This window comes from Amblyomma mixtum, chromosome 3 (assembly GCF_055824585.1).
Source record: "Amblyomma mixtum isolate Tamu chromosome 3, ASM5582458v1, whole genome shotgun sequence".
NCBI lineage: Eukaryota > Metazoa > Arthropoda > Arachnida > Ixodida > Ixodidae > Amblyomma > Amblyomma mixtum.
Window position 1 is genome coordinate 162,120,778 of NC_143014.1, and position 18,064 is coordinate 162,138,841.

At 43.3% G+C, this 18,064-nt stretch overlaps 1 protein-coding gene across 2 annotated transcripts in view; it reads right to left on the reverse strand.

Annotated features, from left to right (window-relative positions):
- Positions 1 to 2,306: 2,306 nt before the first annotated feature.
- The window catches only part of Piezo (piezo type mechanosensitive ion channel component), a 154,865-nt gene continuing 139,107 nt past the window's right edge, over positions 2,307 to 18,064 (reverse strand). For both annotated transcript variants that reach the window (XM_089581740.1, XM_089581739.1), the window contains 3 exons: positions 17,182 to 17,587; positions 8,247 to 8,848; positions 2,307 to 5,745 (listed from right to left, as the gene is read on the reverse strand). In XM_089581740.1, coding sequence (XP_089437866.1) covers positions 5,481 to 5,745; positions 8,247 to 8,848; positions 17,182 to 17,587 — 1,273 coding nt within the window. In that variant the 3' untranslated portion in view covers positions 2,307 to 5,480. The remainder of the gene's footprint in view (positions 5,746 to 8,246; positions 8,849 to 17,181; positions 17,588 to 18,064) is intronic.

The window sequence follows — 18,064 nt, forward strand, 5'->3', positions numbered from 1 at the left end:
ATTATGTGGTCGAGGGTCCCCCTCACCCCACAAAGATTACGCCTATAGCTCCTGGCCTCGGGGAACATGTGGTTCGCCATAACCGGGTGCGGATACGTACAGGTTTGCAGATGCCTCTACGCAACTGCCTGTCCATTGTTTTGTGTCTGGCGGGGATATCAGTCTACGATCCAATCTATAATGCTGTGCGATCTCCCCATATTTTAGCATGTGCTCTCTGCTCCCTCAGTCATCGAGGGGCCCCATAGCAGCTCAGCGGTAGAGATCTTGAGCGAGCTCGTGGGCCGCCCCGTTTTCCGGGGCCCCGTTAAGGAGAACACACCTTTCCACGTTGAAATCTGGGCAGCACATGAGGTAATGTACTTCAGGAGTGCTTTCACTTCGGAGCATGGTGTAAGAATTTGGAGTGCAAGCCAACGCCACGTGGCTGTGAGCACTATTTGCAAAAGTAGAGTGTACTAGAAGCAGCAGGCGCATATGGCACTGAAAAAATGAATACGAAAGCGCTGCCTTGAACAGAACTTTTCTAGTGGCTCTAAACAGGTGCAGTAAGGCAGCGCCCACGTGATGCGCCAAGTAGGGACATATGTGTCGCTTTGCTGGTATGGTACGCATCTTGGGTAGTTCAGTTTTCGCTTATGGCTCCCGTGATGCTGTATACGATCCACTTAAGGCATTTAAACCCACTTCTTCCACAACAAAGCACAGTGCTGAGTGTTCCATATTACTCAGAGAAAACTGAAAAATTCTCATGGCTTAACTGCTTGCTTGTTTGGGTTCGGTTTTCACACAGCGGTGGCATCTGGTGGTAAGTTTAGAATCAGAATCATGTTTATTTAACATCATGACGATGTTAGGTGTGCCGGCAAAAAGCCAGTGAGAAGCCTTGATGAAGCCGACACACCCCACAGAGGCATTGCAGTGGTACACAACATAACTTTCAGAGAAAAACAACAAAAACATAACAGATTTGGCATTAGCCATACATCAATTTGGACTCCCTGTTTAGTTGATGGGGGAGAGCATTGCTCAACATCTGATAACCATAATTTGTTCGGATCTTAGGTACAAACCATTTGAATGTAGTTCTTGTCGAGTTGTTTGTACTATGAATGGGAGGGGTACTTGCCTGAATCAGTGATAATTATTGGAAAGTCCGCATCATATGCGAAGATGCCAGACTAAATACTCCAGCACTCATTCAGCGCATATGTTGCCACCATTATCAGCAACACAGAAGCTGCTCCTCCATCATACCCAGTCTTGCATCTGATGAAAGCAATTATCTATGCCGACAACTTAAGCTTGTCGCACTTCGTTTGCAAGCACTCAGCATTAGCCTTGAAAACAAAAGCTCCCCCTTGAAGCTGTCAAAAAATGATCCAAATTCACTTTCAGTTGTTTTAGAGTTTTAATTCAAAGTTATCTGATTATCCTGCTTGTTCATGAGGCCTTTGCTTAGCCACCTTCAAAATTCATTATCCACAAAGTTTGGCAACAGAACCTGAAATGAACTATCCTTCAGTAATGAAGACGATACAGAGAGAAAGGAAATTTTACTAATGGGCAGCCTCGAGTCCACATTTCTAGGAAGCAGCTTTGCTTTTTCCGTAAAATGCCATTGGCATATTCATCTTCAAAGACCACATCCAGCACACTTAAATTCCTTAGACGTGGCATGCTTGCCACATAGAGCATGACCTTGTGATTGAATTATAGTGAATTACTGAATTTCGATGTGCTGAAGAAACACTGTGGACTGTGAGGCGCACTTTAGTGGAATGCTTTTATTCTGCCCACCCGTAGTTCAAACATGCAGCAGTAACTTGGTACACAGGCAGTTTTGCATTGTGCTGCCATGAATAGTGCAGTCACTACAGCCGGGAATGAAACCTGTAACCTTGAGCTCAGTAGCATAATGCCATAACCACTGAGCCACCACAGCAGTTACGTGAGTTCCAAGCTTGGGTTAATTTCTGCACACAATTGCGTCCCACTGAAGGTGGATACTGTCTTTCTCTGGGCACTAGGAGCTAGACTCAGTTTGACATTCCCACAAGTTATTGTAGAATGGTTCAGAACAACAGAAACAGCAAGCAGCAGCTGACATGGTTATATATATAAGAAAAGTGTAGACAATGGAAATATAAATGCAATTTGATACAGTGCGTGGCTTGCTGAGTGAGGAATAACCTTCAATATAGAGAGTTTTCACTCCAGAGGCCTGATACATAAAATGAAGTTCCATCATGAATGAACTATACGAGTTATTCTTGCTATGTCATACATGCAGGAATATACTTCAGTCACAGTGGCTTGTCACTTTATTCTGACGTTGACTTGAATGCTGCAAGAGTCATAAAGGTCATGATGTGATGCAATAACAAAAATTTTGCAATGCAAGACTGCAAATTTCGTGTTATTAAATTTCTACTATGGCACTGAAACAATCCTATTACTAGCATGTATAACTATCCCATGCACAAGGATATATTGAGAAAACATTTTTACAGGCAAATAACCATCAGTGCTTACTTCCCAGTAAAACAGCAGCATCTATATGCACACAAGTAGAAATGCAAGTCAGGTTTACGCACTGGTAAGACATTTTTTTTATTGATTCATGAAGGAAGGCTAGAAGAAAAATGTGAAAAGTACTTACTGCAAGAGGTCCATGAAATAACACCTATACTTGGTGACAACGTTTTGCAGCTATGAAGCAGAAGCTTTAAGCATGGTTGAATGGTTTGGTTTGTGGGGTTTAACGTCCCAAAGCGACTAAGGCTATGAGAGACGCCGTAGTGAAGGGCTCCGGAAATTTCGACCACCTGGGGTTCTTTAACGTGCACTGACATCGCACAGTACACGGGCCTCTAGAATTTCTCCTCCAAAGAAATTCAGCCGCCGCGGCCGGGATCGAACCCGCGTCTTTCGGGTCAGCAGCCGAGCACCATAACCACTGAGCCACCGCGGTGGGGCCATGGTTGAATGAGTGAGAACAGCCCACTATGAAAGCCACCACCTTTGCTTTCAAACTTGTAGTGCAGAGCCACAGAAAGTTGTCCACAAATATAAAAACCATGTTCAAAATACTGCAGACAAATTTCGACATGAACGATGTTGCCTAAAGGGCAGCTCTGGGTGTTTTTTGAGACCACCATATTCTAGTGAAACTTCAACTGTAGGTTTTTCTCTCACTCCGGATTACATGTCCGGTGCAGATAGATTTTAAAGTCTGCCATCTCCATAGCCTCAGTTCAGATGAGTTCTACGGGCAATACTGCATTTTTGACGTTTCAAACATTCCCTGCACGTTAACACCCACTCCCTGCTTCAATAACAATTTTTTGGTTTGTATTAGGCCATCTCAGGAATCTTAAGAAAAGGACTCATCGTTTTCAGTCACTACTTCAGCCATTAAACCCACATGTTTAATTTTCTAGTTATGTTTGTAACAAATAATTAAATAAAATTGCGCTATCATGTGAAGCATTGTCTTTGACCACGGACAGAGTTCAGTTTTCGTTTCTTGTTTTCGGTCTTAAAATGGCTCCACTTGGTATTTTTAAAAACGGTTTGTTGTTGTGGAGAGAGAGAACTGTTGAAAATGTTCAAAAAACCTCAGGAGTTGCCCTTTAAAAAAAAAAGAAAAGTTACATTTAAAGGGAGACCAGGAACAGCTCTACCCAATTTTTGTTCCTATTAAAAGTTACATGGATCCTTCATACTATGCTGATGTTTGTTTGGTACCAAAAGATGCATTTATTACAGGGTAAATTATATTTAAGAATAAATATTTTTTCCCCACCAATGGATACAGTCACTGTTCAGAAATTAACGTAGCCTAGCGATCCATTCGCAAAAAACTGTCCAGATGTCATTGCAGTTTGCATGCAAAAATGACCAGTGGAGATGATGCCTGTAATCTTTAGCTTTTAAAAACTCTAGTTTCAGAGAAAGTAGCCTCTTTGCCATTAAAATGTGGTAATTTACCAAGAGAAGCCAACTTCAATTTGTCCTCAGCATCCCTCAATGAAAATGGAGTATATAATGTAATCAAAAAGACACTGCTGACATTATTCCAACCTTCTGTTCTGGCTCTTTGAAGAGCACTTGGATATCATACAGTCTGCATGAGAGAAAGAGAATTTTAACCCACGATGGATGCTGAAGTAATTAACTAGAGATACATAGCCAACTAAGATTTCCTGAATCACGGGCACCCTTTAGCAGCATAATCAGCGGTAACAAGATATTGGTCTACATCTGCAATTCAGGCAAGAGATGTGCACTAGCCTTTTTGCATGTTACCGTGTGTAAAGAAACTTAGCACTACACTATTTGCACAGGTTGCAGTAATCTTCTAGTACCTTTACACTTTTTCTTGGGGGCATATGCCCAAATTCTGAAAAATATGACCCATGCTGATCAACAAACCAAACAAGAAAAAAAAAGATGCAAGAAGAAAAAATGCCTGGTCTTTTGCGTTTAGTTGTGCCACAGTGTGCCATGATGCAGACCACTATAGGACTGAGGAGGCCAACCATATTTGCTGCGCAGCCTTGACCAGGCAATTCATATGTTCTGTTTGTCCTGGGTAATGAAGACAAGCACCCGTTGATGCCAAATCATGTAAATGAGTTGAGACCAGTTTTCTCAAAAACTGAGGTCCGATTTTTCACTTCTTTAAAACAATAGGTAATGTGCCCTTTTATTTTTGAAATAGAGGGAGTTACAGTTTAACAGACTTCACTTTGTAAATACAATTTGACACGAGCAATGGGAGTACCAAAGTTAAAAAAAAAGAACTGCCCTTTAATTGGAGGCTCTTTAAAATTATGAATAACATTTAATTTCACTTTATCACATATGAACAAAGTCAACCTCAAAAACATCTCAGTATTCAATTGATGTAACCCACCCAATATATATATATATAAAATGCTCGAAATTTCACATCCGAGCTCATTATCAGTAGGAACAAGTCTGAACTACGGAAACTTGTTACGTTAACTATTTCAAGAAAACAAATAGCTCAAACACAATATCAGGCATACATGAACAAGACTAGTTATTAGAGTACAATGTACATCATGTTCTATGCATCACAGTACAAAAATATATTACAGTTGGTACAAAACAGCACACCACCACAATCTGAAAGACTCGGGACACATGCCCATAATTAGGGCACCCACCTATAAATGACAAGACTTTCATCTCATACAAAACAACGTTGCATGCCATAATAGTACACTATATTTTGCATAGTCGGAATCCAATGAGAAAGACTGGGTAAGTATTGCAAAGCCTATGCTGTAGGCAGGCACATCTTTAAAAAGTAGATGGGTGGGTGGGCGTGGCAAGCACCTTTGGTGTGTTAAGTTGATTGCCACAGTCATGAATGCCATAATATGGCAGCAGTCTTACAATGCCACAATATAATTAATAAACCACAACATCCGCTGAAATGCACATAATTAGGCCAGTGGTTGCTGATCCGCAGGACGTGTCCATTTGATTAACGTCTCTGGAGAACGATACAGGAATATCAGTTTGGCGAAGAGGTCTTCTTCAAGGCTTAATTCGCGGCTTTCCCGCACAAGGTAGATGTCAAGGCAAAGCTGAAGCACACGATCCACATTGGGCATGTCGTCAAACATGATGCTGAATGCACTGCCAGCCATGAAGCCTCGAATCAGACGAGACACGACGAGCACGAAGGTAGTGTACAGCCCTGCAATTCTGAAAAAAAAACAAAAAAAAAACACATATATATTTTGAGGAACAGCAATGCTCACAAAAATGGCTACAAAAATGTACAGCTGTGCTCAGTGTACAGCCTTTGTAGAGCCGAGGAGGTTTGCTTCTAAGCCAGGTAGTGGGGCTTCTGTAGCATTCTTCGAAGTCCTACCCATAGGAGGGGGCAGGAACAAAACTCTTCTTACCTTCAGGAGATTTGGAACGCTAAGGATGCATTGCGAGCCGCATGGTGCAGCTCAGAAGCAAAGCCCCTGGGCTCTAAATTTTCGACAAAGGGCATACCTACGACAGAGAATATACAGAAGGAACTCGCCAAGTACTGCAAGCTCTGCAGTGCTCAGAATTATTGCATTTAGCTATGACTGAAAGACAACTGTTCCCTGCAGTGCCCTCGGATGTCTGGTGCTTGGCTCCATGGTGCATAATTTGACACAAGCTCAAATTGCAGCATGGCTAGCACCAGTGTGCCGCAGGTTATTTAGGCCTGACTGTACATTTGCAATAAACTGTACAATGTCTTTAATGATGATTTTTTAGAAGGAACAAACTAGAACCTAGAAAACCTGTTCTCTTGAGGTCCTTGCAGCATTTAGAAATAAAGCTTTACTGATGAAATTACTCTTCCATTTTGCATCTGCTTTCTGTAATGCATATGCATTGTCTACAGAAAGGCGGCTGTGGCACACCACTAAGAATGAGGCTTCAAGAAGAATCATCACAGAAGAAAGAGCTGATTACGCGACCTCAAGAGAATTTTGTGGCAAAGCTATTGTATGAGCAAAAGAGCCACATGACATGCTTTCTTATATTCTGGCACATCTTAATGGACTGCTGAGAAATCCACTGATGACACAGTGTATTCATGCTGTACAACAACCCATTAAATTACGCACTTGGCTGCCCCACATTCACGCAGCCATATATACTTAACGCGTTTGGCATATACGTTGTGCGCATGCTGCACTGAACTAGTAAGGCTTATATAGGCAGACTCACGATTGTCATCTAACGAGCAAGCAATACTTAGCAATTGTTGCGCACACACAAAAAAAAAAGTTGCTACTACTGCTTACGCACATGCTTCATGCCCTGTTGCACCTGCCACTACAGACATGAAATGACTAAAAAGTGCTATCTACCCAACCTTCTTCTCCCTTTGACTATGCACTGTCAACGCTGAACGCAAGAGGGTAATATGTTGATTCTTAAATTTTCAAGTTGTCTTTTTTAGGTGTGTATGGCACAGACCCTAAGATGCCTTAGAGGTGGGCATCAGATGTGGTAGTATAATTTAATAAAACAATTTAATAAACAATATAATAAAACAGCATTTATCACAACAGAATCACAGTAATTTGAGCGTGACATCCAGCAGCAAAGAATTGTTTTATGTTACTTGCACATTAGTGATTGAGTGCAGGCCCACGGGCTACCGAACCAATGATGGTAGCATGGAAGTGTTGTCTGAACTCTGCACATGGTCACAGAGACACTCCACAACTATTTTGCATCTCGGAATGATGTCCTTTTAATGTACTTCGTTAAGTAAGGGAGGTTGAGCTGGCTGCATTCTGCACACTCGCCCCCTTGAAAATATAGTCTGGTCATTTTTTTTTTTTTTTGTACAAGGACTGACTGAACTAAATGTTTAATCTCGTGTTATCTATTGCTCTATTGCACTGTGAAGCCCGCTTCCCTGCTGTAATGGTTAATGGTAGCTGGCTGGTTTATGGGTTTACTGCCCCAAAGTGACTCAGGCTATAAGGGACACTGTAGTGGAGGACTCTGAATAATTTAGACCACGTGGGGTTCTTTACTGTGCACTGACATCGCACAGCACATGGGCCTCTAGCATTTTGCTTCCATTGAAATGAGACCGCCGCGGCCGGAAACCCGTGTCTTTCGGGTCAGCAGCCAAGCACTATTACCACTGAGCTACCGTGGCAGCCTGTTCTAATGCATTGATGCTGCAATGTACAGTATAAATAAATTAAATAAAATTTCCCATTTATTTTTCTCTGGTGGGAGCACAGTGCTCGCAAGCATGAAATGTTAAATGTTACAGCTCCTACAGGCACAAAAATTTGTGTCCTCACACTTTTAGAGCACCAGAGAAATAGCTCTAAATTGTGGACTGATATGCTCTACAGTAGGCCTTAGGCCTCAAAAGTAAATCATCTTAAGGCATACACTGAGTATTGATTAAATGCACAATTTATCTTTCTCTCAATCTTTCCTTTTCCTGCTTTTGCAAGTGCAGGAGATGTTTTTTTATACGACTGCAAACTGCTACTGCAGTCCGTGTAACTGCATGGGCACATTACTAGTAATACCAACACCAGCACAGGTGATGGTACATTAGTGCTTTTGCAAATTTTTTGATATAATCAAATAGCAGCCAAGTCAATATGTTTCCAAGTAAGTTGCTTGCTACTAGTTACATTTTTTCAGCACAAAAACAAAGAGAACAAAAGAAACTGTACCCATATCCAGTTAGTTGAGAGAGGGCTTGTGGGAAGACCTTGTCATTGAAGACAACCAGACTTAGGTCAGTGCATGAGCTTTCCTCACGTAGGAAAGGGTATGGATAGGACTCCGTGCAGAACTCCTGCACTTCCCACCACTCGCTGCGAGCACTCAGGTTGTTGAAAGCTCCCGTGCGCAGTCGCAGAGTCAAGTTGCGGTATGGTCCCATGCCAGGCGTGTCCAGGGCCCGAATCACGTCTGACTTGCCCTTGCGTGGCACCAGCAGGAAGCGTGGCAGGATTGGTGGCACTGTGACATTGTGGGGCTTTCCACGAAGCATGTCTGCCAGGTTTTCCCGCACATGTCCATCTGAAAGTTGCACAGTGCGCTCATTGCTCACTACCTTCTCGGCATTGGTGTTATCCACTGTGCGAGAGAAGGCCCAACTGAGACGCAGAGGCACAGCTGAGCGGCGCAACTCGGCTATGAGGGCTTCCTGACTCGGAGGGCTCACTGTCCAGATTGCAGTTGAGTTGCCATTCAAGGTTACCACAGCGACATCAGCTGCATCATAATTAGCCAAGAAGGCCTGGGCTGCTGCGTTGGACTTGTACTCCGCCTGGATTAAAGCATACAACCATCAGAATATTAGCCGTAAAGTGAACCTATATAAGGCAGTAATTTCGGAGCAGAAGCCTTAAAGGTGCACTAAAGAGGATTCTGAGTTTGCCTTTGTACAGCGGAAACTCAATATACATGCTCCAAGCATTCTTAGAAACTTCCGATTTTTTTTTCCCTGTGTGGCTGAGTTCTCTATTAAATCGGATTAAATGTCTCGGCTCCCGTCATATTTTTTAGACTGATTTCCGAGAGTACAAGGAGTTAACCAACGAGAGGAGTGCCTTTCAGCCAGTCGCGTGGTGGTTTCGCTTTTGCTTTCACTTTTATTTAGTTTTTTAGGTTCCTGTGAATAAGTAGTTTCAGCCGCAGACACCATAGCCACAAATTAGGCCCACGGAAATAAAAAATACGCGTGGGCTATTTGCTTTTGCCGATCGCTACATATCACTTTGCCGATGGCAGAGCGGCAAGCCGCCACGCGACTGGCTGAAAGGCACTCCACGCGTTGACTGACTCCTCTTTTCAGAGGTGAGTTAAAAAAAAAAATGCGGGAGCCAGGACGTTTAATCCGATTTAATAGGAAAACTGACCGCACAGAACAATAATTTGAAGTTTATAGGAATGCTCGGAGCGTGTAGATCTAGTTTCCCCGATAACAAGACGAGCTCAGATTCCTCTTTAGTGCACCTTCAAAGAAAATGGAAGCCCAAACTATGTTAAGCTGATAGATTGATCTCTGGAAGCACTGCCACCTATTGTGTGTGGAACTGCGAATGCACTGCTCAGAAAATCACAAATAAAGCCCCCCCAGCAATTTTTTGCGTGTCATCAATTGCAAAAAATGGTGAATCTCTCAAGTAATCAAAGAAAATAAATGAAAACAACACTGCTTTTTCTACCTATCACAGAGGCCTTAGTTGCAATATTTATCTATAGTCACCATCACACTGTCTTGCCAATCAATGGGCACATAGACTACAATGGCACACTGTTATTAGACCTTTGAGAAAAACATGACCTCATCATAGTTAATAGAGAAGGCAAATGTGAGGGGCAAATATCGTGGGAATCGGAGAACCACAGTCAAGCACTGCCTACAGCACTGTCGCTGAAGATAGTTATGAAAAGTTAAAGAAAATGAAAACAAATGATGGTTTGGTTTGGTTTATGGGGTTTAACGTCCCAAAGCGACTAAGGCTATGAGAGACGCCGTAGTGGAGGGCTCCGGAAATTTCGACCACCTGGGGTTCTTTAACATGCACTGACATCGCACAGTACACGGGCCTCGAATTTCTCCTCCAAAGAAATTCAGCCGCCGCGGCCGGGATCGAACCCGCGTCTTTCGGGTCAGCAGCCGAGCACCATAACCACTGAGCCACCGCGGCGGCGCAAATGAAGAGAGTTTGTACAGCTTACACAGTGACCATAAACGGATTACCCTCTACTGCGGCAACATAGACAGAATGGCCAGGATGAGGAAAAAAAACTTTTTGACCAGCAAACAAGAGGTAGACATCATGGAACGAATGGAGAAAGACTGGACATATGAGGCACTAACTGGTTTAACTATGAAAGAAATGATAAAGGTGGAAAAAAATAACTACCAGTCAGGTGGAAAGAAGCAAATAGGTTGGTGGAATGTGGAAATTAAAGAGGCATCTTAACTCAAGAGACAAGCACTGAGGGAGCACAAAGCAGACAAAAGGGCTGGATTGGCACAAAAAGAGGTGAACAGAAAAAGGGACATGCACAATAACGCTCGTAGATGATGGAGGTTAGAGAAAAAAAGTTGGATCAGTATGAGGAAATTTTGAAATCAGATGAATTTTATATAGGATGAGGAAAGCAACAATCTAAAAGGGAGCATGGCTTTGGATTACATTGGCCCGGTAATTTGCAAGAAATCTGAGGCAACTGGAGGGACTGTTTTTAGGCAAACAGATGCTGCAATGCTGAAGAAGGCAGACAAAAAGTTAAGCTTGGGGAACCTGGATTGAAAGAGAGCACTGGAAAGGATTCCTAATAGTATAGCAACTGCTCCTGATGCAATTTTGATAAGGTTCGTTACAGAGCTGGGGCCACTATGTAAGGAGGCATTGTTCAAAGCTATAGAACAAGTCTTTCAGAGTAAGCAGGTGCCAGAAAATTGGCTGGTCAGCAGATTAAGTTTAATACACAAAGATAAAGGAGAGAAACCCAGGACTGACATATACAAACAAGTAGCAATAACGTTGGTTACATGTTACAAGCTATTAAAACAAACTACAAATATGGATAGAGAAAAATGAAATTCTGGGAGAACTGCAAAATGATTTTAGGTAGGCGAGACAATAAGAGGGCAATCTATTTGTATTAAAGCAGTATATTGAAATGTTGCTATGATGCAAAACAGGCTCCCATGGAAACTTTTCTAGACATAAGAGGTGCATATGGCAGTATAAGCTTGGAGTTACTATGGGACTTTCTAACAGAAGCAGGACTAGATCCCGATGTAATCATCCCGATCATCTGGCAAGGGCTATACAGTGCGGAGAACATGGACAGAGGTTTATTACAGGGGTACCCCTTGTCGCCTCTGTTGTTCATGATTTACAAGGCAAGGATAAAATGCACGCTAGAGGAGAATAGAGCTGGGTTTAATTTAGCATACAGTTGATAAGGACTAACAACAGCCCTATGTCTTCCAGGTGTAGTGCGTGCGGATGATGTGGTACTTCGTGCAGATAACCAAAGGGAGCTACAAATCCTCTCAGATACTAGTGGGGAGGAAGCAGCAAACATTGGATTAAAATTAAGTGTTGAAAAATCCGGCGTTATGGCAATTAACAATAGCAGGACTGGAACAGTATGAACAGAAGGACATGAAATACCAAGTGCAAAGCAGTAGAAACATCTGGGATTGTGGACTGAAGATGGGGAATATATAAAGACCCATGGAGAACATTGGTTTACGGTTTATGGGGGTTTAACACCCCAAATAAATTTGGGCTATGAGGGACATTATAATGAAGGGCTCCGGAAATTGCGACCATCTGGAGTCCTTTAACGTGCACTGACATTGCGCACAGTATGCAGGCCTCTAGAATTTCGCCTCCATCGAAATTTGATCGCCACGGCCGGGATCGAACTGCATCTTTCGGGTCAGCAGCCAAGCGCCATAACCACCGACCTACCAAGGAGAACATTGCAAAACAAAAAGAAAGAGGAAAGCGGCCATAATAAAGCACAAAGTACTACGGGGATACAATAGATAAGAAGTAATACGTGGGCTGTGGAAGGATGTGATGGTCCTGGGGCTGACTTTTGCAAATGTGGTACTGTGCTTACAACTAGATGCAATACAAATACTGGAGATTAACCCAAAGAACAGTGAGGAGATTACCTCTAGGGGCCCATGGAAAGACAACAAGTGAAGCTGTGCAGAGGGATATGGATTGTTCATCCTTGGAGGCATGGGCAGCACAGAGCAAAATATTGTTTCAGAGACTACGAAAAATGGATGACTGGTTTTAAAGGGTTTAATGTCCCAAAGCGACTCAGGCTATGAGGGATGCCGCTAGTGGAGGGCTACGGATAATTTCGACCACCTGAGGTTCTTTAACGTGCACTGGCATCTCAAAGTCAGTCTGACATCTCACTGACATCTCACAGCCTCTAGAATTTGGCCTCTGTCGAAATGTGACCGTCACAGCCGGGATCGAACCCACGTCTTTTGGATCAGCAGTCGAGCATCACAACCACTGAGCCACTGTGGCGGTTGAAAAATGGATGAGAACAGGTGGGCACCGAAGTCTTCAGACATTTGTACAGTAAAAAAATTGCAATGGACACTTGAGCTCCGTCTTAAGGATATGACGCAACAGTGTAATAGGTTAATGCCCATATATGCCGAATTGGCCATTCTCGACCTTACATTCATTGATCGCTGGGAGTCCTCATACCCCTCCTTGTGCAGTGGTGCAGCTGTTAAGCGATGCGCCACTCTCCTGTGATGGTGGGTGCTCGAAGCGGTGGGCCTCATGTGGCCCAGGCTGCTTTTCCCAAGTGACCAATCATTAATTTAACTGCCACCTGCCATGGTGGGCAGTTTACTCGCTATCCAGTGGGCAGGTTGTGGTGACGCCACAAGGTCATGTGACCTAGGTGGCCAACCTGCCTCCTAGGTTGCTCTCTGGGCGCCACCTGCCAGAGTCATGCTTGTGATTTTTCGCTCACAACACCGAAAATGCCGTGTAATGCGGCCTGAAGACTATCGCATCAAAATGTGAACACATGATGGTGGAAAAGGACTAGAAAGCTTACGAGAGGCTATGCAGGCAACAACGGGGAAAAAGAAGTTGTTACAAACATAAAAGGACAGTCCACGAGACCAATACGGCTAAGTGGAGACAAAAAATGGGAACAAAAGAATAACTGCGTGAACACAGAGCTGAAAAGGGCACAATCTTGAAGAAAATGCTGTATCATAATTCAAGAGGCAGTGCCCTTTTATTTTGAGGCACAGGGTGTCCCAACTAACTTTAGCCAGAGTATAAAAATTTGCTGAGACACTTTAAGATTACGCCACCAAATGCATGTCCTTTTGTATTCTGCCTAACTGCATAATTAGTCTAGATTAATTGACTTTAACTTCGCAAGCAACGCAGATAGGTGAAAAAACTGGCTGGGGTTCAACCCGGCTGAACCTAGTTTACAGAGCGGAAGATGAGCCTCTCATTCTTCTTCGGTTTCTGCTTCAATCTTGGCACGTTTCCTCGCTCTATCCTTCGCCAACGCGCCCTGTCGACGTTCTTGATCATAAGAATCATCAGATTCATTCAGCCGTCTACGATACACAGCCAAAGCACTGGTTCCAGCGCGCAACTCCTCCATGGTTATCAGCGAACGTCAAGCAACGCTTCGTGCTTTTATTATCCTATCAGATGAGCAGCGAGTCACAAGGTTCAGCGCAACTCTGAGATGAGTGCTGAATCACGTCGTTCAACGCAGTTGCGAAGGTGAGCGAACGCCGCCGGCTTCGCACACCCAAGCTGCGCCGAGGCGCGGCAAGTCACATGGTATGATGTCACAGCCACACCCCGGCTCTGCTGCTTGAAGATCATCCTTCGGAGCGACATGACCTCGAGGCTTTGCATGGGAAGAGTAGAGCTTCTGCTCTAAAATTCCCATGAGAAAGTGGTAGAGCGATCCGCAAAACGTCCGACTGAACAGTTTATAACTTTCCATCTATTACGTATTCGCTTTTTTCGCTCACTCCAGATGCCCGCGAAATACAGAAAAAAATGCCACGTGACATGTCAGCTTGCACGCCACGATTGCAGTGCTCTTAAGCGTTCTGCCTACAAACAAGCACCTCATTTAGCCCAGTGTGCTGCTGCTTAAAAGGTGACGGCTGCGTCTGCTTACTGCTATCTTGAACCGCTGCGAGAGAAGTATACCGCTGGTGAATTAAAACAGCGCAAGGAACGGGACGAAACACGAAGGAAGAAGACGCAGAAACGGGCGCTTCTTCCTTCGTGTTTCGTCCCGTTCCTTGCGCTGTTTAAATTCATCATGCATTACCAACTAGCCCGGCATCTTGCACACGCTGGCAAAAATTTCACAGCCAGCTGCTGCGTCGCTACCCTGTGGCCTTTTAAGCAGCAGCACACCTGGCTATATGACCTGTTTGTTTCTACGCAGAACGCTTGAGAGCGCTGCAATCGCGGCACACAAGCGGGCATGTCACATGGTATTTTTTGTATTTCGCGGGCATTTGCAGTGAGCGAAAAAAAGAATACGCAACACATGGAGAGTTAGAAACTGTTCAAATGGGCATTTTGTGGACCACTCTACAACTTTCTCATTGGTACTTTTTGCCTATCTTCGTTGCTTGCAAAGTTGGTTAATTAATCTCGACTAATTATGCAATTAAGCACAATACAAAAAATAGTGTGACTTGCTCCATACAATAGCCCACAATATGCATTTGGTCACGCCAGCTGGCATATTTTTAAACCCTGGTTAAAGTAAGCTGGGACACCCTGTAGAAGTACCGTATTTTCCGGTGTATAAGACGCACCCCGCCATATATGCAGGCTGTAATTGGAAAAGTTCGTATATAAGACGCACCCCAATTTACCCTGTTAGGCTAGTAAGGGTTAATTAAACATGCTTGTGCGACCATCGCCAAAATGCACCGTACCTGTGAGAGGTTATTAAACAACGCGAAGTAATCGAAAAAGGCAACATTCCCGCCATGCCCGCCCACGTTCTTGCAAAAAAAGAAAAAAAAAAAAAACGAAGGAACTCTCCTTATGCCTATAACAACATTACATTTTTACTTAAAACCTTCGAAGTTTTAATCTTCCGATGCGCTATCAAAAAGTTCGCCCATTTCTGGAGGCAACGCGGCTGAAACATTCCCTTCGCACTATGTACGTACTACGTATACGCGGAGCAAACAAAGTTGCAAAGGGTGAATAAAAAAAACGCCGGCTTGTCTTGGCTTGTCTTGACAATGGCGAGAAGCACAATTGTCGCCACCTTTTGGCATTTCATATTTCTTTTGCTTGGGGCCTTTGAAACGGCCGCATGTTTATGAACCCGGAAGTCGTCATCCCCACCGTTTCATGATAAAGTTCACCTAAAAAAGTTCCACACCGCGGTCCCGGTATGGAAGTATTAACCGTGTTACAACCGCATCATTGGTAGTGATATATTTTGGTGAAAAAAGCTTGCACGTGAACCTGAGTAACTTCTGAACTCGCAAAAAAAAACCGAAAAATTCGCATATAAGACGCACCCTTGTATAGGACGCACCAGCAAGATTTTTGAAAAAAAGCTGCGTCTTATACACCGGAAGATTTCCGAAGCCCTTCACTACGGCGTCCTGCCTTAGTTGCTGTGGGACGTTAAACTCCCATAAACCCATAAACCCTTACTCTGGCAAGTCAGAAAGTAAGATTGGGGTGCATATTAAACACAGCCCATTTTTTTGTCGCACACTCTGCCAATGATTATAGTGAATACTAGCAGGTGCGTGCACTTTTTTGGACACCGAAACATTCACTCCATCAGTTGGATGTTAACACTTCTACACCACACCCCACAGGACGAATAGGCAATAAAAATGTTTCATGAATAATTCTGAGAACCAACAGAAACCATGTCTGGTGTCAGAGGCTTTCTCTCTTCGATCTACCAGGATTGCAGAAACTTGTTACAGTTAAGCTTTGCGCTGGATGGTGTGAGCTGTACTGCAGTGAACTCTAGTTGTGCTGTTTTTGGACAGCATTATGGCCTGCTTGCTATGTGAGTTATATGTATGGATTTAAGATAAAAGTTACTGACTACGCTTTTGAACACTGAAACCATGCTGAAGAGTGCGTTATGTACTATCAATGAGAAGGAGAGTCGTACCGGAAGAAGTATTTACTCCACCAGCCTACTTTCTGTCCAGTTTTTTACTGCGTCAAATTTTTTCTGCACGTTTGCCACTGTTCAAGAAGAGCGCTAATGACTCAGTTTTTGCCTGGCTAGCGCTTCTAAGTTGCTGAGCATGATGGCTTCATGAAGGCTGACTGCTTGGCACGAAAAGTGGGTGAAGCTTTACGTTCTCGTATCGTAACAGCACTCACCACACTGCTATTTTAACAACGCTTCCCATCCCTCTCAAAATAGTGTTTCACGTGAAAGCAATGAGCCAATCACAGCCCACGAAGAATTCACTTAACCAGATACAGTTACCAGAATTCTCTAGGACATCATTGTAATTTCACTTTTATGCACCTTTCTGGGTTATCAAAGCTCTGGTCTCAAAAAGGAGATTTGGGATCTTGGGACACTGATCTCTCAATCAAGCCAGGCTTCATATTCCCCTTTAGTGTCCCTTTATTCTGTCATAGAACAATTTTTGCAGTACTAAAGAACACTTGTTAAGCTTCATTAAAGAAAGAAATAAAGCTTTAAAACACACTATAAAACACCGTACACCCATGCCTGAGTACGCTTATTACTGTCAATAGACTGATGCCATAAAACTGCCATCTTCACAAGCTTCAACACAAGTGAGCAAGTAATGAAAATTTAGTTAAGCTCGGAAATGTGATGCACTTTGATCATTAGTGCTGTACCACAGTGAATAAATATACTGTGGCTTTTCTTGCTCTGGCATTTTTAGCAACACAACACAATATTGATGTTTATGACCCTGGATCACTCGGAGGCATGGACATGCAGATGCCAGTTCCAAGAAACTGCATTTACCGTGTATAAATTCAGCCTATGTGCATCAAAAAGCCAAGGCAGCAGTGCGGGCATGATTACCGTATCACAAAGGGCAGCACTAACCTGCAGCCGGACCCAGCTGTCATAAGGCAGCTGCCGCAGGTTCCCCTGCTGTGCACTGATCTTGAAGATTGGCTCATAGCCACCAAGGCTCAGCTCCACGGTACAATCGTGAGGGAGAAGAGTCTGGCCAACCGTGTTGCCCAGTGAGAAAAGCAGGAGTGGGAACCAGATGACCAGGATAATGGCAAAGAGCATCACACCACCCAATCCATACTTGGTGAGTGATGAACGTCGAGAACCCCTGGGTGTAGGATACTCTTCTTCAGCTCGTCGCTGGCACTTGAGCAGGAAAACATTGGCAAATATGTCTTCCATCTTGAGCCAGTTAGTTAGGTTCATGCTTGTGTCCGTCCAAATCCAGTCCATGAGTGAACGCAGCTCATACAGGAATGGGATCAACATGTAGCTGCAGGCAACATCAAGTGTAAAATAATTAATTCCTAGAATTAAAAAAAAAATCAAATCAGAGCTGCCTAAAATACTCAAATGAACTCAATCCAGGATAAATCTTTACTTTTATACTTCTAAATTTAAAGGAGCTAAGAGGTGATTTTTGAAGACTTTCTTGTAACAGAATGGAAAGCTGTTCATCCAAGAACTACTAATCCTGCAATGATTACATTGATGACACCGAAAAATTTTTCCAAGAATTTTTTACATGCAATCTACATGTATGAATAATGACTACTGAAAGCAATACCAAATGTGTGCCAACAAATGAGAAACTAAATATGAGTGACTACAGACTTGTCAAAATCTTTTTTTTACCCAATGCAATGGTTACCTTTGTGAAACAATTTAAAGTGTAGCATAGAGCTGCATAATTTTGTAATGAAATGACAATATTGCCAAGTGCAACAAAATGTCAGTACTGATGTGTCCC